Source organism: Mus musculus, chromosome 9 (assembly GCF_000001635.26).
Source record: "Mus musculus strain C57BL/6J chromosome 9, GRCm38.p6 C57BL/6J".
NCBI classification, from domain to species: Eukaryota; Metazoa; Chordata; class Mammalia; order Rodentia; family Muridae; genus Mus; species Mus musculus.
In genome coordinates, this window is record NC_000075.6 from 38,076,078 (window position 1) to 38,101,151 (window position 25,074).

General features: G+C 37.5%; 1 protein-coding gene across 1 annotated transcript; it reads left to right on the forward strand.

Moving 5' to 3' along the window:
• The first annotated feature begins 8,760 nt into the window (after nucleotides 1–8,760).
• Olfr887 (olfactory receptor 887) lies at nucleotides 8,761–9,690 on the forward strand. The gene has a single exon (NM_146423.1). The coding sequence runs from the start codon at nucleotides 8,761–8,763 to the stop codon at nucleotides 9,688–9,690; it is 930 nt and encodes a 309-aa protein (NP_666634.1).
• The last annotated feature ends 15,384 nt before the right edge of the window (nucleotides 9,691–25,074 follow it).

The following is a 25,074-nucleotide window of genomic DNA, read 5'->3' on the forward strand; positions in this document are numbered from 1 at the left end:
AAACTTGTGTAAATAAAGAAGTAACATGATTGCTATTCAATCAGAGCTGTAAGATTCCCCTGATCACCATGTCTGACTCAATTGTCCCTCACTGACTCTTTATCACCTCTAGGGTTATCCTGTCAAGGCCTGGACTGGCTCTCAGCAGGAGTTATTTCCTTAATGCAAATGTACTCTCTCTTCACTAAGAACTATTAACTCTCAATAGTTCTTCAGTTAGGGGGTGATGAGCCCCTCTGACTTCCACATTTCATGTTGCTATGTCACAAAATAGGACTTCTAGGGAAGAATAAGTCTATTTTCTTCAAAGAGATAGCTCTGTTAGGATGTCCATGCTCAAATAGTTGGCCCTTCTCCCATGCACATATAAAGAGCACTGATTTGATTCAATGCGTTATAAAACAAAAACAAATTTGAGAAGGGAATGTGTCAGTCTTTAAGAGGAATTGGCCAAGGAATGAGGGTTGATCTAATCAAAGTACATTAACATTCTCAGAATATGTGGTAAGAGAGAACTAACACACAATGCTTGAAAGAGGTAGTGGTGGCTAACTCCAAGCAAAGAGGCAACTAATACCAAAGGCTTTTTGAAAGGTTCTATGAAACCTGTTATGGTAGCGGTTCCTAAATAGTTCTTTTTTAAAAAAAATAGATATTTATTTACATTTCAAATATTATCCCCTTTCCTAGTTTCCCCTTTGAAAACCTCCTACCCCTCCCCCCTTCCCCTACCCACCAACCCACCCACTCCTGCCTCCTTGCCCTGGCAGTCCCCTATGCTGGGGCATATATATAATCTTCACAGGACCAAGGGCATCTCTTCCCATTGATGACAAACTAAGTCATCCTCTGCTACATATGCAGGTAGAACCATGAGTCCCACCATGTGTTTTCTTTGATTGGTGGTTTAGTCCCAGGGAGCTCTGGAGATACTGGTTAGTTCATATTGTTGTTTCTTCTATGAGGCTGTAAATCTGAAGGAGCTAGAAAAATTATCCAAGGAGCTGAAGGGGTTCACAACCCCTTATAAGGAACAAGAATATGTCCTGAATATTAGCATTTTATTGCTTTGAAGAGGCATTATGACCAAGGCAACTCTTAGTAAGGAAAACAAATGATTGGAGCTAGCTTATATATCAGAGCTTCAGTCCATTATCATCATGGTGAGAATGGCATGGCAGCATGCAGGCAGACATGATGGTAGAGGAGCCAAGAGTTCTACATTCTGATCTGCAGGTAGCTGAAGGGCACTGGATTTGTTTCACTCTGGACATAGCTTCAGCATTTAAGACTTCATAGCTACCTCCACAGTGACAAACTTCTTTTAACAAGGCTATACCTCCTCCAATATGGCCATACCTCCTAAGAGTGCCACTCCTTACAGAACAAACATTCAAACACGCAAGTCTATGGGGTTCAAACCAGTGAGCGATGTTGTGAGCCAATTTAGAACAGATGGCAGTGTCCTTGGGGAATATTCTTTTCAGAAGATAGGAGTTTAGCTGTTTAGGGTCTTATCCAACATTTCCACTCCCTTAATTCCACTTAGTAAATTTAATCTGTTTATCTCCTTGAACACAGAATTTAGCTCCATTCCACTTCCTGGTTCCCCTTTAATCCTTAAACTATAAATTTTTAATTTTTCCTGTCTCAGGTTGCTGTGTTTGATCAAAACACTCGTTCTAAGAGTGAGCCACCGGAGAGAGCCCATTGTTTTGAGGTGTAATATAAATTTCTTTGTAATCTAAATCTCTTCACATTAGCTTCAGGCAGAGGGACTCTTAAGACAAAGGCAAAAGGCAGTCACATTATTTACCAAAATGTCAGAAGAATAATCTCTAGGCAACAAAATAAAATTCTTCTCTGAAGCCTCTTGAACCAGTCTACCATAGTTCAAATTACCATCAGTAAAGCAGCATTTAACACCTTCTATTGGTTTTCTAATTCAAAGTCCACAAAACTCCAAACAATTCAAGCCTACAAAACTCCAAACAATACCATGGCCAGGCCTATCACAGCAATGCTCCAGTCCCTAGTACCACCTTCTGTCTACATTAGGGTTTTATTGCTCTGAAAAGACACCATGACCAAGGAACCACTTAATAAGACAACTTTTTCCCTTTTTTAATTAGATATTTTATTTATTTACATTTCAAATGTTACCTCTTTCCTGGTTTGCCGCCTATTCCATCCCCCTCCCCTCTGCTCATCAACTCACCCACTCCTGCTTCCCTGTCCTGGCATTCCTCTATACTGGGGCATTAAGCCTTCCCAGAACCAAGGACCTCTCCTCCCTTTGATGTCCAACAAGGCCATCCTCTGCTACATATGTAGCTGGAGCCATGGTTCCCTCCATGTGTACCCTTTGGTTGTGGTTTAGAAAAATGTTTAATTTGGTCTGGCTTACAGTTTCAGAAGTTTAATCAATTTTATCATGGCAAGAAGCATGGCAGCATGTAGGCAGTCATGATGTTCATGGAGCCAAGAGTTCTATATTTTGATCTGCAGGCAGCAGACAGGAACAGGGTTTGTTTCAGAAGGGACATAGCTTGAACATTTAAGACTTAAAAGCCCTGTCTCCACAGTGACAATTTTTTTTAAAAGCTTACACCACTTCCAATAACGCCCTGAAAGACTCCCATTTCAGGGAGACCCTCGCTCAAGTCTGGGATGAGCCGACGCCCCAATAACTCGAGAGAAACCATTATTGATGCAGTATCACATGAGGTTTATTCGGGAATCAGCATGCTGAGGTCGAGCTTGTAACCCACACAGGGGCAAAGGAAATTGACCCCCAGCAGTTGCAGTCGAGGGTTTTTAAATAATAAACCTTCTTGAGTTCTTTATATATATTGGATATTAGTCCCCTATCTGATTTAGGATAGGTAAAGATCCTTTCCCAATCTGTTGGTGGCATTTTTGTCTTATTGACAGTGTCTTTTGCCTTACAGAAGCTTTGCAATTTTATGAGGTCCCATTTGTCGATTCTTGATCTTACAGCACAAGCCATTGCTGTTCTATTCAGGAATTTTTCCCCTAATGGAGGAGCTAGAGAAAGTACCCAAGGAGCTAAAGGGGTCTGCAACTCTATAGGTGGAACAACAATATGAACTAACCAGTACCCCCCGGAGCTCGTGTCTCTAGCTACATATGTATCAGAAGATGGCCTAGTCAGCCATGATTGGAAAGAGAGGCCCATTGGTATTGCAAACTTTATATGCCTCAGTACAGGGAAATGCCAGGGCCAAGAAGTGGGAGTGGGTGGGTAGGGTATGGGGGACTTTTGGGATAGCATTGGAAATGTAAATGAAGAAAATACCTAATTTAAAAAAAAAAGAAAAAGAAAAAAAAAAAAAAGAATAACCTGTAAAGTGAGGGGAGGATAAGACCACAAAGAATGGGGAAGTTGAGTAAACATCATAAAAATGGGGATGGTGAATTATAGCTCATCTCTCACGGAAAGGTTACAGGCTATCTTTGGCAAACATTCTTGGTCCCTTGCACTATGGGTCAGGTGCCTGGTAGGTCACCCTGTGGTCATAGTTCTCTCAGGCTGAAGGTGAAAGAACAAAGAACTCCATGCTGGGCTTCGTTTCTAGGGGTCTAAGAAATACATTGAGTTGGGGTCTTACAGCCCGACATCTTAACAGTGCCACTCCCTATGGACTAAGCATTCAAACACATGAGTTTATTGAAGCCAAACCTACTCAAATAACCAAAACATAGGAAAGATATTTAAAAGAATTCACAATATAATGAGAGACATAATTCCTCAAATCGACATGTTATACCACCACCTAAATCTTCTAGTGCTAGGAATGGTTAGATCTTGTTAACTTGTTGGACAAAAGGGTCCTATAGAGACCCTCCAGCCCCAAACATAACAGGCCAACCCTACGGATTCCCTCAACAACCTAATATTGCTGAAACCACTTATACCACTAAAAATGCTGTATCCAGCTGGTAGCTAGTAGAAGCTTCGCTCCTAATGACTACCATTCACAGTGCTGGAAGTACTACTGGAGAGAAATGACTAAAAATGAAAAACAAAATAAAACTAAGCAAACAAGTTCTTTATCATTTTATACGGAACATATTTTAATGAACAACCAAGTCCCAATCACTGTGGGACTTCAAGGGATGTATGTTCTGCAGTTCACATTTCAAGTTTGCCCTAAGGAATTTTTGGTCCCTTAGTAATTTTGGAGAGTCAGGAATAATTGAGATTCATTTTAACAGTTGCTATATTTCTTTATATAAATAGAAAAATCTGCAATTGGGGCATTTCACCTTTTTTTTTCCTTTCAGTTTTTTATTTTATCATCAATCCTATGCTTTATTGTCTAGAGAAATGACATGTACTTCTCATTTTCTGACATTTGTTTCTGAATTTATTTAGTCTTTGTACATTTCTTTACTTCAAACTACTATTTTCATATATAGTTCTTCAAGACTGAATGTGACCAAGTCACACTTTCTAACCTCTGCTTGTGGTAACACCACAATTTAGTCAGCCCTTATGCCAGTGTCTTGGTGGGTTTTGTTGTTGGTGTTTTCTTGTATTCTTTTCATGAGAAATCTTGTTGAATCCTCACTTTTATTGTCTCATTTTTCTATCTATCATCTATCTATCATCTAATCTATTAATCATCTATCTCTCTATCTGTATTATCTATCATCTATCTATCTATCTATCTATCTATCTATCTATCTATCTATCTATCATCTATCTATCTATCTATCATCTATCTATCTATCTATCTATCTATCTATCTATCTATCATCTATCTATCTATCTATCTATCATTGATTATTTATCATATATTTATTTTTATATCATAACATCTCGTAGCATTACTTTTTTTTTCAGGGACGTTTCTTTCTTTTTTTTTTTTATTTTCTTCTTCATTGCTCCTTTCCTCCTTGCTTCCTGACTCTTAGCTTGTCTTCTGTTATGATTCATTGCCTGTTGTAATTGCTTCTGCAGCTCATACTACTTTCCTCTCTAGAGCTAGTCATTTCCCCAGTACTTCCTGACCATATTAATCTAAGTGCTATAGATATTTTAATTTTTTGTCACAAAAATACAAACTTTTTTTTTCTGAGACAGGGTTTCTCTGTATAGCTCTGTCTGTCCTGGAACTCACTCTGTAGATCAGACTGGACTTGAACTCAAAAATCCTTCTGCCTCTGACTCCCAAGTGCTGAGATTAAAGGCATGTGCCACTACTGACTGGCAAATACAAACTTTTAATGAGATCCAGTGACATTCCAAAATGAAGAAAACATTGATTTTGGCACTTCAGACCTTATTTATACTACACTGCTCCAAATTTCCTCTGATCTCTATCTATGCTACAGATGTATGAGAAAACAAATTAGGAATTCTCAGCATTTCCAGAATATCAGGGGGACCATAATGGATAGGATAGAATCTATAGTTTTTTTCTGAGCTATAGAATCTCTGATTTAGAGTTCACTTTGTTGGTTTAGGACATACCTGCGACTCTACATGCCTTATGAATTTCATCCCCATTTACATTCTTATCTATGAATAAAAGCATTGACACTCTTACTAGTGTTTGCTTATGGAACAAATATTGTGTGTAGAATGTATTGCTAGGATCTGGAAAAGGATGCTCATTTATTCATTCCGTTACACATATTTGTAGAGCACCTCTACCTAGATCAGGTTTAATTGCTTTAAATGCTTCTGAAGGAAATGGTCAAAATAACTTTGACATTATGGGCTTAGTTTAAGAAGTATGTGTGATATCTATGAAAGAAGGCATTATAATGGAGCACATAAAATTTCATCTAGTGATGAAAATTATAAAGAGTCCAATGTATTTGTGAGAGGTTTTCATGATTTTTTTTTAATTTGGAGACTGCTCAAATTGGCAGTAAAAAAATAAATTACGTAAAAGTGGATCACTGGTGATTTGAAGGAAGAATGTGGAATAATGGAGGACGCCATGGGGGTGATAGCAGAAGATGACAAGGAAGACTAGAGGAGGAGTTGGAAGAGACATAACTAATGCTAATGAATGTTGAAAAATTCATGTGTAAACCCACTATTATGCAAGCTTCTCAAAATATATTCATGTATAAAAAGAATTTAAAGGGAGTTGCCCTATAATCGGAAGAGACTGTTTCTAATAGATATTAGAGGCAAACAAAACAAAACAAAACAAAACAAAACAAAACAAAACAAAACCCAGAACCAGGAGTTGACTATATATTTTGGAGTTGTTTCCCATTAGTTTCCAACAACACTCAATATTGCAGGTTATTGCCAATGCTCTTTAGTACCCAAAATGAATAATTAGACCCTACTGCAGAAGACACCACATATTCAAGGAGTGACATACAGAAATTAAGTTCTTGCATCTACCTAGAATTGGCTTTTCTATTGTCAAGATTTCTTTTTTAAAATCTGTGTGTAGCTATATGTTTTTTTTTTTCTTTTGTACTCACATTTTTATATATGAAAAAAATTGACTTAGGTCACATATCCATGCATACAATCCCAAACTCTGAGCCACTAACTATAAAATGCAGACCTGAGAAGAACTTATGATAATTCTACTTGCATGATGTAAACTCATCACAGGCACTCATTTTCTTTAGCATGACTAAAAGGTTGGCGAGAAATGAATCCTTTCCTGACAGCTCTTTCTCAAGCCTTCAATGGAGTTAAAGAGTTAACAGCATATATCATTACTTGAAAGTTCTTCATGTCTTGTGTAAGAAGTTGGGGTATGATTCTGGTGTTGTCCAGCTTTTACATTGCGAAGTTTATAAATTCTTTCAAAAGAGAAAAGTAATAATCAGTTTTACCCAGGTTTGAATCCTAAGAGTTGCATTAACAGCAAAACTGGATGGACATCCACCAGTGAAATATGTGTGTAAATGCTGAGAGAATAACCACTTTCTGAAAGAATTCCATGCATGAAAACAGACAGTTGTCATACCTAACGTGGTTCTTGGGAAGTATATATGTCATAGGTCCCGGGGAAATATCTATGACTGTTTCACTGGTGCAGATTTAGCATTAAAGTGACCCCTAATGACTTTCTATTATTCTCACAGATTAGTGCATCTCTAAAACCTTCCTCATAGATGCCACTTTTAAGAGTAGATAGTCAACAGTTAGAAAACAAGAGACTGTGAGATCTCACTCCTAAATGGGACCTCCACATCATACTTGTCTCCCAAGTCACAGACACCTAAGATAAGTAGGGCTGTGAATTCTGTAATTTCCAGATGTGATAGATGACTACATTATAGAAATGTTTTCAGTACTCAACTGGTTGTTTGCTCAAATGAAGTCATAGTGGTTGCAACAGCATCCATGAGAACAGGGTAAGATCAAGCCTGCCAAGACCCAAGCAGGAAGGGATGATGTGGTTATGAAGTTCCACCTCTAGCTAAGGAAATATTTATAGTGAATGGTGCATAGGATAAACATAGTAACTTTTTTTCTTCAAAACTGCAACCCCTGAGAGGCTACCTACACTAAGTGGGTGGCCCTACATTTGTACACATATTGGCAGTAGTGAGGGGACTCTATAGGCAAAAAAACCCAAAAACCAAAAACCAAAAACAAACAAACAAACAAAAAAACAAAAAACAAAAAAAAAAAACCAAAAAAATTAAAAAAAAATAAAGAATTATAAATAGAAAAGGACAGAAAAAGTTGTGAGGGAATAGTGGCACAATAGAGGGAGAAAGAATTGCAGGGGAAAATAATGGAGGAATTTGTTCAAAACACGTGGTATATGTCTATAAAAATTTTAAAGAGTAACAATAAAACAAAACAATACTGTACACCTCCAAGTAACTGTTTTTACTATTAACTAATTTGAAAGTACTATAGCTATAAAGTTTGATCTCTGGGGCAAATAACTGGGAAACATACCATTTTCATATTTTACTCAGGCCTTTAAGGTTACCAACTTATGAAACCCTCTTGGGTCATTACCAGTTGGCTCTTGTGACATCAGTAGGTGCTAGTTTCCAACCTGTGTGATAGAGAAGGCATTTTAGAAAAAGCCACAACCAGAAGTTATGATCCAGAAATATGGCTTTTCAGAACCTGGAGGAATGATGGCTCTTGATTAACTTTCAAAATTAATTTTCCTCACCACCAAAAAGCCAAACCAATAAAAAGAGAAAAGTTTTTTGTTTTGCTGTTTTTGTTGATTTTGGTTTTGTTGTTTTCCTTTGGTTTTGTATTTTGTCTTTTTGGTAACCGGGGCTATACACCTTTACAGTTCATCCATGTCACTTGTACTTGCCCTTTTGTGAGAGTACAGAAGAGTCAGTAAGGTCACTTCTGAGATCACATATACAAAGGTAAATATTGAATTGAATGCATGATTTTCTTTCCACATAACTATCTCTGAACAATACAGTGAGCCTTTGATGTTCCTTTTCTCTTCTCTTTTAAGATTACCACTAAACCAGAAGTAGGAGGTAGATGGTTAAGATAGAGGTAGAACTGAGAGAGTACAGAGGCAATATGGTCATTGCTTCTGTGAATATTATTCCTTAAGAAATGGCTTCAATATATTTATGGTTGTTTCTGTACTGCAACTCCCGTAAGATATGGACAGCAAAGGCATTAAAAATATAATATTGATTTTATTCTTCTCTTCTGGTTCCTAATCTCATGTTAATGTGGAATGTTGAAGAGGGCTGGGATTTCATTTTAATGTTACTAGTTTTACTGTTCTTACAGATATGACCTAAGAAAGAATGGGTTTTGGAAATGACTCTTCGGTGAAAGAATTTATTCTGTTGGGCTTGACACAGCAACCGGAGCTCCAGCTGCCTCTCTTCTTCCTCTTCTTGGGAATCTATGTGGTCTCCATTGTGGGGAACCTGGGCTTGATTGTTCTGATTGTTTTGAATCCTCACCTGCACACGCCCATGTACTACTTTCTCTTTAACCTTTCCTTTGTTGATTTCTGCTACTCCTCTGTCATAACCCCCAAAATGTTAGTGAGTTTTGTGACACAGAACATCATCTCCCATGCAGAGTGCATGACTCAGCTCTTTTTCTTTGCCTTCTTTGTTATTGATGAATGCTACATTTTGACAGCAATGGCCTATGACAGATATGCTGCCATTTGTAAGCCCCTGCTTTACCAGGTCACCATGTCTCATCAGGTCTGCCACTTCATGATGATGGGTGTGGTTGTGATGGGGTCTGTGGGTGCTGTGGCACACATCATTTGCATGCTGAGACTCACCTTCTGTGATGGCAACATCATCAATCACTACATGTGTGACATACCTCCCCTTCTGAAGCTCTCGTGCACAAGCACCTACATCAATGAGCTGGTGGTTTTCATTATTGTGGGTTTTAATGTAACAGTGCCCATTCTGACTATCTTTATTTCTTATACCTTGATCCTTTCCAATATTCTTAGTATCCATTCTGCAGAGGGTAGGTCAAAAGCCTTCAGTACATGTGGCTCTCATGTAATAGCTGTTTCTATTTTCTTTGGATCTTTAGCATTCATGTATCTTAAGCCTTCTAGTGCATCTGTGGATGATGACAAAATATCTACTATCTTTTATACCATTGTAGGCCCAATGTTGAATCCTTTCATCTACAGTTTAAGGAATAAGGATGTCCACATTGCAATGCGAAAAACTTTGAAAAAAGGTATGTTTGCCTAAGAAGAATATCTATTTGTTATGAGAGTAAAATCATACAACATGTGATGTTTACAATCAGGGAGAAGACTGGAGAAATAACTCATTGACAGAGCATTTGCTATTAGCATGAGGTCCTGGTTTTGACACATGATCTTCAAAAATTGTAATGGCAGAAATAATTAAAATAACTCAAAGTACAAATAAATATGGTATTTTATGGAATCAAAACTTTTTAACATTCTGTAAAATTATGTTAATTATGGAGAAGATTTCAGAAAACAGTAAAGAATGATTAACCAATCATCTTTTTAGGGTAGAGAAATAAATTTATTGTATAATTTACTAAATCCATTCTATGTATCTGTTTTCAGTATTGTAAAGTTAACAAACACAGTTTTGCAGCCATCTACCAGTACAATACACTGTAGAATTAGAAATCACAAGGATTTAAGTATAAAACACTTAGTGATATTATACGTAGAAATGGTAAGTTTTGAACATTTTTTAATGTACCCCTTTAAAATATATTTACCAGTGTGTGTGTGTGTGTGTGTGTGTGTGTGTGTGTGTGTGTTTGGTGTATATGTGTATTTGTGTTGTGTGTGTTCATGCTTAAGATTTCTTGGCAAGTACTCTTCCATTGAACTATGCTTTAAGCATAACTGTGGGATCTTTGATTAGAATACAATTAAGACTCTCAAAAATCTTATGTTGCAGTACCCTAAAATAATGATTTCAGTAGTCTTAGTGACAGCAGTTCATTTATTCAGTTAATGAGCTTCTGGAGACATTTGTAGATTTCATTTTGGAAGCTCTTTTCTTTCTCCAAAGGGTGAAAGGTTTAGAGGAAATGCCCTGTTTGCCCTGTTCTCGCTTCCCTTTTCTGTAGAGTCTAAAATCAGTTTGGTAAAGAGGAATTGATTAGTCTGTTGTGATTCCTGTGCTTTCACACTAAAAATGAAACAACAGTTTAGATCATTTAGGATAGAGGGAAAATATGTTAGTTTTTTTCCCCCCATTGTCCTGAGGATGGGTATGTGAATATTAGGGTCTTCTATGTCTTCCTTAGAAATGATTTGACTAAATGATTTTACTAACTATTGTTAAAGGAATCTTTTCTTTTTGTCAAATAAATTATGTTACTATCATTTCTTAGCACTTGGTATTTTCGCTTTTATAATTTTTCTTTTGTAATTTCTAAAAGTTTCTAAATACAATAATGGAATATATTAAAAAGCAAATATAAAATTAAGTTCTATGTCACTTTAGATATTCTGATAATTAGATTTGGGTAAAACTGAAAGAAAGAAAGCTTTCTTGAAGAAAGCTGAAGATGAGTGTTATTACAGAAGGCTACTGGCTAGTAATGTGGTGAAAAATGAATTTTTGCATCTTTGAGTTTGTATGGGAAAATGACACAAAAATTCTTGGAAGAGTGTAAGTGTACTGAGAATAACTGTCTTATTTTCTTGTACTATCTGATAGGAGGGACTTTTTCTGAGGAGGTGGCAGGTGACTTGGCTAAAGATAGGATTGCTTATAGAATATATATGTAGAGGGAGGAGCCTAGCAGAGATTTAGAGGCAGCAAAGTTCTTGATGAGGAAGAGAAATGGTTTAGGAAAAAGAGATAAATGCTATGTGAAAAAGCTAAGCCAAAGAATGTGCACAAATGTGTGAAGAATAATTAATGTAAGGTTGACCTGAGATGTTGCAAGAAAAAATGATGAGTATAAATAAGCACTATAAAAACCTTGGTGACATTGGGCAAACAACAGAAAGCTTTTTCATTCTTCTCCTTTAGTCTGAAGTTCAATCTATGTTCTTTTATTACTAACCTAAGTTCCATGAACAATTTGCAGTAAATTTCATAAAACAACAAACTTAAATAACAAAAAGTTTCATGTTCAGTGGAAAGGATGGTGATTTTTGTCTAATGAGATATTAGTCAATATTTGCTCAGTGTCCACTGAAACAGGAGTAGGAATTAGATGGGGTCCCATGGTCCTGTCACTTTATGCTTTCATTTAGCTCTGGAAATGAAAAAAAAAAAAACAGTGGAATGAGTGTCTGTTAGAGTCTGGATTCTACAAGTTTTGACTCTTTGTCCTTTCACTCTTAGATTTTGGACAGCCATTAATAAAAGTGTTGTGGTACACATTGAATAAATTATACACATTTAAACAGAACCACATACTGTGTTTTAAATATTGTATTCCTGGTAAATAAATGTAATTTTTCAAATGTCTTTTCTTTTTCAGTATTTCCTTGACACACAGTAGCTTTCACTGCTTATTTATATCTTGGTTTACTTTGAGAAGGATTCCATTTTGTATCCCAGGATGGCTATAAAATTATGATCCTCTTGACTTTGTATCTTGATGCCATGGACTGGACTCAGTCAGTCCCTCAACCCACAGGAGAATTCTGGGTTCCGGTTCTCAGGTGGACAAGGAGTCAGCAGGATGACAAACAGACACAGACACCAGAGAGAGTGCTGTATCTGAATGTAATGTCTTAAAGTGAGCATCAGACTTATAGAAGAAAAAAAAGAAGTTAGGTGACACATCAGCCAAGGTACATTGAAGTTATCTTATGCATAATGACACAAAACAGAGAAATGTATATATAAAGACTGGCAGGACCCAGGCAGTGGTTACAACTGAGATAAAAGGTGGCCCTTTCTAAAGTCAGGCATTCTAGGAGCCAGGTGAGGATTTCACACCCTAGTCACAATTTATGCTATTCCTCTGAGGCTTGTGAAAGCTTGCACCAGGGGGCTCTGATTTTGCTAACCTTTCCATGAATAATGCAATACTCTAGTTCCTCCTTAAACTATAACCCTCCTTCTTCCTAGTCCATTGACAATTCCTGCATATGGGAGTGACTAGGCTGTTATTCTAAGCTTACTTTGTTGAACTAGTCCTGAGATTTCTAGCTCCTATCTGGCAAACTGCAATGCCTGATTTCTTACTATCAACACTGGAGGCGTTTCATCTGAATGAGTAACATTCTTATGAAATTCCAAGGCTAGGGTCAGCTCAAGGACTACCTAGGACATTGGGACATTGGTTAAAGGCCAAGAAGCAAAGTTCAATCTAACTTAGCTATTTGTCAAATCATTCTTTGGAGGCACCTATAATAAAACAATACTGAAAGAAAGCACACAGAAACATTCACCTAATGGTGCAAGGACAAGTTTGGAGCATTCGTGCTATGGGATGCCAAGGCTCCAGGAGTCTAGTTTCCATGAAACTTTTTGCCTCAGGACTGCATCCAAACTTTTGGGCTTGTCACACAATTTCCACTGGAGTGGGTATGGCATCTTTATTACTGAGATTATATGCATGCACTGCTACTCCATGCTTTACAGCTTTTATGTTGATGATGGCATGCTGGCAATTCCACATAGCTGCCACTGCTACTATCTGTGGAAGCAACCTATCATAGCTATTGGTTTTACTGTCACTACCAATGAGTTGAGGGAGAATTTGTATCAATATACACTTGGAGTTAACTAAGATTCATTTATATCCTTGTAAATATATTTACTGTTATAGTTGTAGGATCAATACAAACTATAATCTAGAATGCAAATGAAAATTATCACATGTAACACATATAAATCAGCATATGTAGAAAAGAACAAAGGGTATATTAAAATATTTAAGAAAACATATCTTTTGTACTACAGTGATTAGATGTAATATCTTCTTATGTTGGACAAGCACCAATGAATGTACATCTAGCCTGAAAGAATTTTTACTGGAGAAATAGGACCATTCACACACACACACACACACACACACACACACACACACACACACACTCACACATTTAATGGAAAGCATTTCCACTGGAGTGGGTATGGCATCTTTATTACTGAGATTATATGCATGCACTGCTACTCCATGCTTTACAGCTTCTATGTTGATGATGGCATGCTGGCAATTCCACATACCTGCCACTGCAGAAATACCCAGAAATGAAGGTAAGAACAAATCATAGAAGGTAGTGATTATGCCTGAGATTCCTGCACAAGATGCTATGTATATCTAAAGCCTTATTTCTGAGGACAGGATAAAGTTTTGAGTCATTTGTTATATTTAGAGTGAATATATACATATAATTGGATCCCTGTAATAAGAATAAAGCAGAAATTCTTTTTTTTTCCATTTTTTATTAGGTATTTAACTCATTTACATTTCCAATGCTATACCAAAAGTCCCCCATATCCACCCACCCCCACTCCCCTGCCCACCCACTCCCCCTTTTTGGCCCTGGTGTTCCCCTGTACTGGGGCATATAAAGTTTGCAAGTCCAATGGGCCTCTTAAAGCAGAAATTCTAAGCAGTAGGTGATTTCATGCCAGTGTAGGTTGACAGCTTTTTTTTTTTTTTTTTTTTTTTTTTTGGTCTCTTAGTGATATGAAACACAACGTTAAGTCTTACTAATCTTTGATATTGCTGTTTCAGGTTTCAGTGCACTTCCATTTGGTCCTTTTATCATGGAATATTGGTTATATTATTATTATTATTGTTATTGTCATTATATGCAGGTGCATATCTGTAGAAGCTTTCGTTGGTATCCCTTTTCCCAGGACAGTGGACTGACTGAAACAGTACTAGGCTCTTAATGATGTTATTAGTTTAAAACTCATATAAGTAAATTTTCAGGGTTACACTAAGCCTTAAAACACTCTGGTGTCTTTATACTAAAAGAGAATGGGAACAGGTATAGAGCAGGACTAGGCATACACATAGGAAGTACCAGATGACAACCCAGCATACACACAGAGATCTGTAAATCAAACTGAGAAACCTTAGAAGAAATAGATTTGGCAATGGACTTCTGGAGCCCTGACTGCAAGAAACTGAACTACTGTTGTTTAAGCCATCCAGTCTGTTGTACTAACATTTTTTTAATGGTAGATTTAAATAAGTGACACAGACGTAAAAATTCAATTTTCAATCTTTGAGTGCCAGATTTTAAATATAAGAGTGATACATGCTTTGAGTGTTTTGTCATGGAACTAAATATAACAATTAACCTTTTTACATTTGTATCAGAAACAAAGTCTCATTGATTTGTGCAAGTTGATTTTAACCTCTTCTGGAGACCAGGTAGATCATTAACACAGTATCTAGAGTTGCTAATAAGTATTATAGGCATGAATCACTAGTCTCAGGTTCTTTCTGTTCTTAAGATCCTAAAGTGATAAAAACAAAACCAAAAATCAAACAAAAATACTGCCAGTTGTGGTGATACATAGCAGTCTAAAGCATGAGAATGCTCAGGTCAAGGCCTTCCTGAACCACATGTTTAATTCCAAGCCAACATGTGCTATATAAGGAGATGGTGTCTTCAAAATCAATTAACCAACCAACCAACCAACCACAAACCAAAAAATAGTCCAAATAAATAATTAATCTAGAAAAAGCAAAGCCAAAAAATGAGAAATAATAAAAGTGAAATTAAAACTCTGAAACGCCCATGGTAAACAAAAGACTCTTCACATCACAGATGCGCTAGCACACCCAGAATCTTGAAATAACTGGTGAGTGGAACATAACATCTGTTCCAGACCAATCGTGACAGGCCTGTGCCAGTAGCAGGGACACAGGAAACCCGCTTAACCCTGGGCGCAGGTCCCTTCCAGTCAGAGCCGTATCCAGGCCACCTTGGGTGCGAACATGGCAGACTGTCCCACAGTCCTCAGAGGACTCCCCATGCTGCAGGCATACTAGCATACCCAGGATCTTAGGATCACTGGTGAGTGGAACACAACATCTGTTCCAAACGAATCATGACAGACCTGTGACAGCAAGAGCAAGGACACAGGAGCCCTGCCTGACCAGCAGCTCAGTTTCCTTCTGACCAATATTGGTATTCTTGGTTTGAACACACCAGACATCCCCACAGTCCCCAGAGGAGACACCACTTCCAGATGCTGTAACATGCCAAGGATCTTAGGATTTTAGGATCCCAAGATACCAGGAACTTGGTCACACCAGGACCTCAGGGTCTCAGAGGAAGCTTGACTGCCAAGAACTCTGACACACCCAGAATCTCAGGTTCACGGAACCCTGGAATCAAAGGACCACATAGAAAGCTGTACTCTGAGGAGTCCTGAATCAACCAGAATTATAGAAAGGACAGGTTCCAATCAGATATATTGAGGGCAGCAAGCTCTTGAGATAATCATATGGCAGGAGGCAAGCATAAGAACAGAAGCAACAGAAACCAAGGTTACTTGGCATCATCAGAACCAAAGTCTCCCACAAAAGTAAGTCCTAGATACACCATCATACCAGAAAAGCAAGATATGGATCTAAAGCCACTTCTCATGATGATGGCAGAGGACTTTAAGAAGAAAATAAATAACTCCCTTAAAGAAGTGCAGGACTATACAGATAAACTGCTAGAAACCCTTAAAGAGGAAACACAAAAATCCCTTAAAGAGTTACAGGAAAATACTACCAAACAGGTGATGAACAAAACCATCCAGGATCTAAAAATGGAAGTAGAAACAATAAAGAAATCATAAAGGGAGACAACTCTGGAGATACAAATCCTAGGAAAGAAATCAGGAACCATAGATGCAAACATCAGCAACAGAATACAAGAGATAGAAGAGATAATCTCAAGTGCAGAAGATTCCATAGAAAACATGGACACAACAATCAAAGAAAATATAAAATGCAAAAAGATCTTAACTCAAAACATCCAGGAAATCCAGGAAACAATGAGAAGACCAAACCTAAAGATAATAGGTATAGATGAGAATGAAAACTTTCAACTTAAAGGGCCAGTAAATATCTTCAACACAATTATAGAAGAAAACTTACATAACCTAAAGAGAGAGATGCCCATGAACATACATGGAGCCTACAGAACTCCAAATAGACTGGACCAGAAAAGAAATTCCACCCGTCACATAATAATCAGAACAACAAATGCACTAAATAAAGATAGAATATTAAAAGCAGTAAGGGAAAGAGGTCAAGTAACATACAAAGGAACACCTATCAGAATTACACGAGACTATTCACCAGACACTATGAAATCCAGAAGATCCTGGGCAGATGTTATACACACCCTAAGAGAACACAAATGCCAGCCCAGGCTGCTATACCCAGCAAAACACTCAATTACCATAGATAGAGAAACCAAAGTATCCATGACAAAACCAAATTCACAAAATATCTTTCCATGAATCCAGCCCTTCAAAGGACAATGAAGGGAAAACACCAACACAAGAATGGAAACTACAACCTAGAAAAAGCAAGAAAGTAATTCTTCAACAAACCTAAAAGAAGATAGCCACAAGAACAGAATCCCAACTTTAACAACAAAAATAAGAGGAAGTAACAATTACTTTTCCTTAATATCTCAATATCAATAGACTCAATTCCCCAATAAAAAGACATAGACTAACAGACTGGGTACACAAACAGGACCCAACATTTTGCTGCATACAGGAAACCCAACTAAGGGACAAAAGCAGACACTACCTCAGAGTAAAAGCTGGAAAACAATTTTCTGAGTCAATGGCCTGAAGAAACAAGGTGGAATAGCCATTCTAATATTGAATAAAATTGACTTCCAACCCAAAGTTACCAAAAAAGTCAAGGAGGGGACACTTCACACTCATCAAAGGTAAAATGTTCCAAGATGAACTCTCAATTCTGAATATGTATGCTCCAAATGCAAGGGCAGCCACATTCATTAAAGAAACTTTAGTAAAGCTCAAAGCACACAATGCACCTAACACAATAATAGTGGGAGACTATTACACTGCACTCTCATCAATGGACAGACCCTGGAAGCAGAATCTAAACAGAGACACAGTGAAACTAACAGAAGGTATGAAATAAATGGATTTAACAGATTTCTACAGAACCTTTTATCCTAAAACAAAAGGATATACCTTCTCCTCAGCACTTCATGGCACCTTCTCAAAAACTGACCATATAGTTGGTCAAAAAACAGTCCTCAAGAGATAAAAATATATTGAAATTATCCCATGCATCCTATCAGATCATCATGGACTAAGGCTGACCTTCAATATCAACATAAATAATATAAAGCCCACATACACGTGGAAGCTTAACAACACTCTACTCAATGATAACTTTGTCAAGGAAGAAATAAAGAAAGAAAGAAATTAAAGACCTTTTAGAGTTAAATGAAAATGAAGCCACAACATACCAAAACTTATGGGACACAATGAAAGTAGTCCTAAAAGAAAAACTCATAGCTCTGAGTGCCACCAAAAAGAAACTAGAGAGAGTACACACTAACAGCTTGGCAGCACACATAAATGCTCTAGAACAAAAGGAAGCAAATTCAACCAAGAGGGGTGGAAAGCAGGAAATAATCAAAGTCAGGGGTGTAATCAACCAAGTGGAAACAAAAAAGAACTATTCAAAGAATCAGCCAAACCAAGAGCTGTTTTTTGAGAAAATTAAAAAGGTAGATAAACCCTTAGCCAGACTGACTAGAGGGCATCGGGACAGAGAGTATCCTAACTAACAAAATCAGTAATGTAAAGGGAGACACAACAAGAGAATCTGAGGAAATCCAAAGTATCATCATATCCTACTACAAAAGGCTATACTCAACAAAACTGGAAAACCTGGACAAAATGGACAATTTCCTAGACAGATACCAGGTAGCAAAGTTAAATCAGAATCAGATTAACGATCTAAATAGCCCCATATACCCTAAAGAAATGGAAGCAGTCATTGTCTCCCAACCAAAAAAAAAAAAAAGCCCAGGACCACATGGGTTTAGTATAGAGCTCTATCAGACCTTGAAAGAAGACCTAATTCCAATTTTCCTCAAACTATTTCACAAAACAGAAAGAGAAGGTAGTCTATCCAATTCATTCTATGAAGCCACAATTACTCTGATACCTAAACTACATAAAGACACAACAAAGTAAGAGAATTTCAGATCAATATCCCTTATGAGTATCAGTGCAAAAATACTCAATAAAATTCTCGAAAACCGAATCCAAGAACATATCAAAATGATCATCCATCATGATCAAATAGGCTTCATCCCAGGGATGCAGGCATTGTTTAATATACAGAAATTTATCAACATAATCCACTATATAAACAAACTCCAAGACAAAATCCACATGATCATCTCATTAGATGGTGAGAAAGCATTTGACAAAATCCAACAGCCATTCCTAATAAAAGTCTTGGAAAGATCAGGAATTCAAGGCCCATACCTAAACATAATAAAAATCATTCTATAGCAAACCAGTAGCCAATATCAAATTAATGGAGAGAAACTTAAAGCAATCACACTAAATTCAGAGACTAGACAAGGCTGCCCACTTTCTCTCTACCTATTCAATATAGTACTTGAAATCCTAGCCAGAGCAATTCGACAACAACAGGAGGTCAAGGGGATACAAATTGGAAAGGAAGTAGTCTTTTTTTTGTTTTGTTTTTTGGTTTTTTTTTTTTTTTTGTTTTTTTTTTTTTGTTGTTGTTTTTTTTTTTTTTTTTTTTTTTTTTTAGACAGGGTTTCTCTGTAGTACTGGCTGTCCTGGAATTCACTTTGTAGATCAGGCTGGCCTTGAACTCAGAAATCTGCCTACCTCTGCCTCCCAAGTGCTGGGATTAAAGGCGTGCACCATCACACCCAGCATGGAAAGGAAGAAGTAAAAATATCACTATTTGCAGATGATATGATATTATATGTAAGTGGCCCTAAAAGTTCCACCAGAGAACTCCTAAACCTGATGATCAGCTTCAGTGCAGTATCTGGATATAAAATTAATTCAAACAAATCAGTGGCCTTTCTCTACACAAAGGATGAATATGCTGAGAAAGAAATTAGGGAAACAACACTCTTCACAATAGTCACAAATAATATAAAATACCAAGCAAGTGAAAGATCTGTATGATAAGAACTTCAAGTCTCTGAAGAAAGAAATCAAAGAATATCTCAGAAGATGGAAAGATCTCCCATACTCATGGATTGGCAGGATTAATACAGTAAAAAAATGGCTATCTTGCCTAAAGCAATCTACAGATTCAATGCAATCCCCTTCAAAATTTCAACTCAATTCTTCACAGAATTAGAAAATTCTGTGAATTTGCAAATTTGGCAATTTGCAAATTTATCTGGAATAATAAAAAACCTAGGATAGCAAAAACAATAAAAGAACCTCTGGCAGAATTACCATGCCTGACCTCAAGCTGTACTACAGAGCAATTGTGATTAAAACTGCATGGTACTGGTACAGTGAAAGACAGGTAGATCAATGGAATAGAATTGAAGACCCAGAAATGAACCCACACACCTATGGTCACTTTATCTTTGATAAGGGAGCTAAAACCATTCAGTGAAAAAAAGACACCATTTTCAACAAATGGTGCTGGCACAACTGACAGTTATTATGTAGAAGAATGGGAATTGATCCATTCTTATCTCCTTGTACAAAGCTCAATTGTCAGTGGATCAAGGAACTCCACATAAAACCAGAGACATTGAAGCTTATAGAGGAGAAAGGGGGGGGGAGCCCCAAATATATGAGCACAGGGGAAAAATTTGAACAGAACAGCAATGGCTTGTGCTGTAAGATCGAGAATCAACAAATGGGACATCATAAAATTGCAAAGCTTCTGTAAGCAAAAGACACTCTCAATAAGACAAAAATGCCACCAACAGATTGGGAAAGGATCTTTACAAATCCTAAATCAGATAGGGGACTAATATCCAATATATACAAAGAACTCAAGAAGCTGGACTCAAAAAAAAAAATAACCCTATAAAAAATGGTGTACAGAGCTATACAATAAATTCTCAATTGAGAAATACTGAATGGCCGAGAAGCACCTGAAAAAATGTTCAACATCCTTAATTATCAGGGAAATGCAAATGAAAACAACCCTGAGATTCCACCTTACACCAATAAGAATGGCTAAAATTAAGAATTCAGGTGACAACAGACGCTGGCAAGGATGTGGCGAAAGAGGAACACTCCTCCATTTCTGGTGGGATTGCAAGCTGGTACAACCACTCTGGAAATCAGTTTGGCGGTTCCTTAGAAAATTGGACATAGTACTACACGAAGATCCAGCAATACCTCTCCTGCACATATAACCAGAAGATGTTCCAACTTGTAATAAGGACACATGCTACACTATGTTTATAGCAGCCTCATTTATTGTAGCCAGAAGCTGGAAAAACCCAGATGTCCCTCAACAGAAGAATGGATACACAATATATGGTACATTTACACAATGGAGTGCTACTCAGCTATTAAAAACAATGAATTTATGAAATTCTTAGGCAAATGGATGCATCTGGAGGATATCATCCTGACTGAGGTAACCCATCACAAAGGAGCACACATGATATACACTCACTGATAAGTGGATACTAGCCCAGAAATTTAGAATGCCCAAGATACAATTTGTAAAACACATGAAACTCAAGAAGAAGGAAGACCAAAGTGTGGATACTTCATTCCTTCTTAGAATGGGGAACAAAATACCCATTGAAAGACTTACAGAGACAAAGTTTGGAACAGAGCCTGAAGGTATGACCATCCAGAGACTGCCCCACTTGGGGATCTCTCCCACAAACAACCACCAAACCCAGACACTTGGCAGATGCCAACAAGAGCTTGCTGACAGGAGCCTGATATAGCTGTCTCCTGTGAGGCTCTACCAGTGCCTGGCAAATACAGAAGTGGATGCTCACAGTGATACATCGGATGGAGCACAAGGTTCCCCCAATAAAGGAGCCACAGAAAGGATCCAGGAAGCTGAAGGGGTCTGAAGCCCCATAGGAAGATCATCAATATGAATTAACCAGTACCCTCAGAGCTCCTTGTAACTATACCACCAATCAGAGAAAGCACATGGTGGTACTTGTAGCTCTAGCTATATATGTAGCAGAGGATGGCCTAGTCGATCATCAATGGTAGTAGAGGCCCTTGGTCCTGTGAAGGCTCTATGCCCTCATGTAGGAGAATTCCAGGACCAGGAAAGGGAGTGGGTTGGTTGTGGAGCAGGGTCAGAGGGAAGGGATAGGGGATTTTCGGAGGGAAAATTAGGAAAGGGTATAATATTTGAAATGTAAATAAATAAAATATCTAAAAAATAAAAAAAAATATTGACATTGTAAAATAAAATAGTTCAAACCTTAAAAAAAGACTCTGAAACTTTGGAAAGATGAAATTTTATGTAAAGAAATTTGATTTTAGTTCGGTGAATGATAATTTCACATAGATAAGTGGCAGTTTTCTAAAGTGACTTATGTTGTTTACCTGAAAGAGGGATTGATGCACTGTGACTGGGAGAACAAAAAAGTTAGGTGTAGTGAACACAAATATATCCTTCTTGAGAAAGAAAGGATTATTTTCAAAATGCCATCTGAACACTGATAGAAGAAAAAGAAGAAGGAGGAGGAGGAGGAGGAGGAGGAGGAGGAGAAGGAGAAGATGACAGTGACACAGCAGTAGCAAGCAATCTTTTAGCAAGTACACTGTTCATTATCACCCCTCTGATATCTGAAACAATACTGGATGCTGATATATCACTGGCCATTTGTGTTGTCTATGCCAGGTGTAATAGTCTATGCCAGAATGACTTTGGTGACTAAAGTCTCACACTTCATGTTTTGTAGGTAAATAATAATCACATACTTGTGACATTCTATGTTTCCTTTTCTTAACATGAACAGTCTACTAATCAAGTATGAGTACTTAATATTTTCTTATACGTGCATATATCATTTCTTGATGAGAAAAACCTTTGAACACATTTTTCCTTGTGAGATAGATTTGGGTGGGAAAAGCCATCCTGTATTAGGGGAAAAGGCCATTAGAAACCTTTCAAACTTTTGAAAATAAAATATAAGCCTAACACATTTACTCTGATTTTCTATTTCAATCATTTATTTTGGAGATGTCAGATACTAATGATTTATTTATATTGTTTATGTAAAAGAGATGATTAAAACATTAATGAAGTGTATCCTTTTTTGATTAATTTTGGAAAACTTTTTATTAAGTAGATAGACAAAATATTCAGACTTATATTTTAGATTTGCAAGATAATGCTACATATACCATAGAAACATCTTATTTCTATGATGCTATGTATGATCTATGCCACTCTAATGGTCAAAAGACATCATATTAAATTTACTTTTGCTGATGGGTAATTTTTTTTTTCTGACACGTAATTATATTTTATTGGATCAAAGTCCATATGTATTGGCTATTGAGAAAGGAGTCCAAGGAATCAAGGGTGAGATATTGGAATGAAAATTACATGTTCATAGTCAGCAAAGCAAGATGATGGCTAGTGTCCAGATATGAGAATCTTTTTATTTTAAAATGTATTTTTAATTTAATTTTTACACTCCATAGTCCATTCCTCACACCCCCATCTACCATCCAACTGCTCCACATCCCACACCTCCTCCCCACCCCACCCTGTCTCCACGTGGATGATCCCACTCATACCCCTCCTGACCTCTAAGCTCCCTGGGGCCTCCAGACTCTTGAAGGTTAGGTGCATCATCTCTAAATGAACACAGACCAGGAAGTCCTCTATTGTATGTGTGTTGTGGGGAGGCTGGGGGAACACCCGATAATGCACCAGAGTCCTGGGAGGTGAGAGACTCTCAGGAATCAAAGGGAGGGACCTTAGATGAAACACCCAACTGTAGGGAGAGGGAACTTATAAAGCCCACCTCCAGCAGGAAGGCAGGACATCAAATGAGGGATGGAGTTGCCATCTCACAGTCACATCCCATAATTGTTACTGTCTGAAAGAATTATAGGGATGGAAATGGAGAGGAGCCTGAGGAAAAGAAGGTTCAGCAACAGGCACTAAGTGGAATCCAGCTCAAGGAGAGGTCCCAAGGTCTGACACTATTACTGAGGCTATGGAGCACTCACCAAAATGGATCTATCATGACTGCACTCTGAAAGACCCAACAAGCAGCTGAAAGAGTCAGATGCAGGTATTTATACCCAATCAATGGACAGAAGCAACACCCAATCAATGGATAGAAGCAGCTTACCCCTGTTGAATTAGGGAAGACTGAAAGAATCTGAGGAGAAGTGCGATCCTGTAGGAGGACCAGCAGTCTCAATTAATCTGGATTACTGAGATCTCTCAAACACTGGACCAACAACCAGGCAGCATACATCAGATATGAGAATCTTTACTCAGCACTAATTTAAGTTCCATTTGGCTTTGCAAGGGTTAAACACAAGTTTATGTTAGGAAAGTGCTGATAAATAGAGCCTTGTGGACAGTGATCTGGAGGTGTAAAACCTGTCCATTCGCAATCTGTGGCTCATGATGTCTATATTTCATATTTCAATCTCCTACTGCCATTTTCTGAATGTCTTGTCTGTCTGTGTAAAAAAATCAATCTGCCCCAATGGCAAGATAATAGGATATACATATAGTACAAAGGCAGAGAAGTGAAGTTTATGCCCTATATTTATCTCCCTCTAACAATCCACAGGTACTGAGTACCAGCCTCAGTTTGGTGAGAGGGTTTCTGAGGAAGAGATGTTTGGGAGTGGCAAAAAGGACTCAAAGTAAATTTGAGGGTTCAAGCTGACAGCCCTGTCTTCTGCTTGAGATTGCTATCTAGAAAGATTTAGATAGTCCAGCTCTTACAGACAAGAGCCCAGTCTTTTATGTACATTTCAAACTAATCCTCCATCCCAGGTTCCCTTTGATTTTCCCATGAATCAACATTTTATGACCGTAGTCCCTGATTATTAGAAAAGATTGTAAGTACATTTTTAAACTAGTAATTGAACTTAGAGATCTGTGTGACTTTGTAAGTATAAATAATAAGTTTAGCTGGGTAGGATCTTACACTGAGATCACTACTCCTAAAACTCCTGGACATAAACATGTTGTGTCTCAGGCTGACCTTGTATTCAGAATATACCTGCCTTTGAAAACATACACTATGATATTAGCTGGATGGGATCCTACCCTGAAATCATCACTCCCTAAATCTCTTATCTCCTTTCTTAATATCTTTCTGACACACTGGCTCATTAATGTAGAGGTGCATTTGTTCTTTTAGGTCCATGAAATTCCTCATACAATTCATATTGTATTCTTATATTCTGCATAGTTGAAATATTTATGATCTTGAACTCAAGTTTTTAGAGTTTGTTCCCACAGCCTTAAGGGGTGTTCTAAATGGTCTCAGCATTACTACCTTGTTGAAGAATATGAGCACACCCTCACCCCCCAGTTTCTAATTATCATGGAATCATTAACTTTAACAGGGAGAATCTTCCCCAATAATCTTGGCAGGCAAATATTTACCAAAAGAGGAACATGAAATAAGAAAAAATTTATACAAACAATCCTCACACCTAGCAACC

Coding starts and splice junctions, on each gene's coding strand:
- Olfr887 (NM_146423.1), top strand. CDS start 8,761: ATGGGTTTTGGAAATGACTCTTCGGTGAAAGAATTTATTCTGTTGGGC.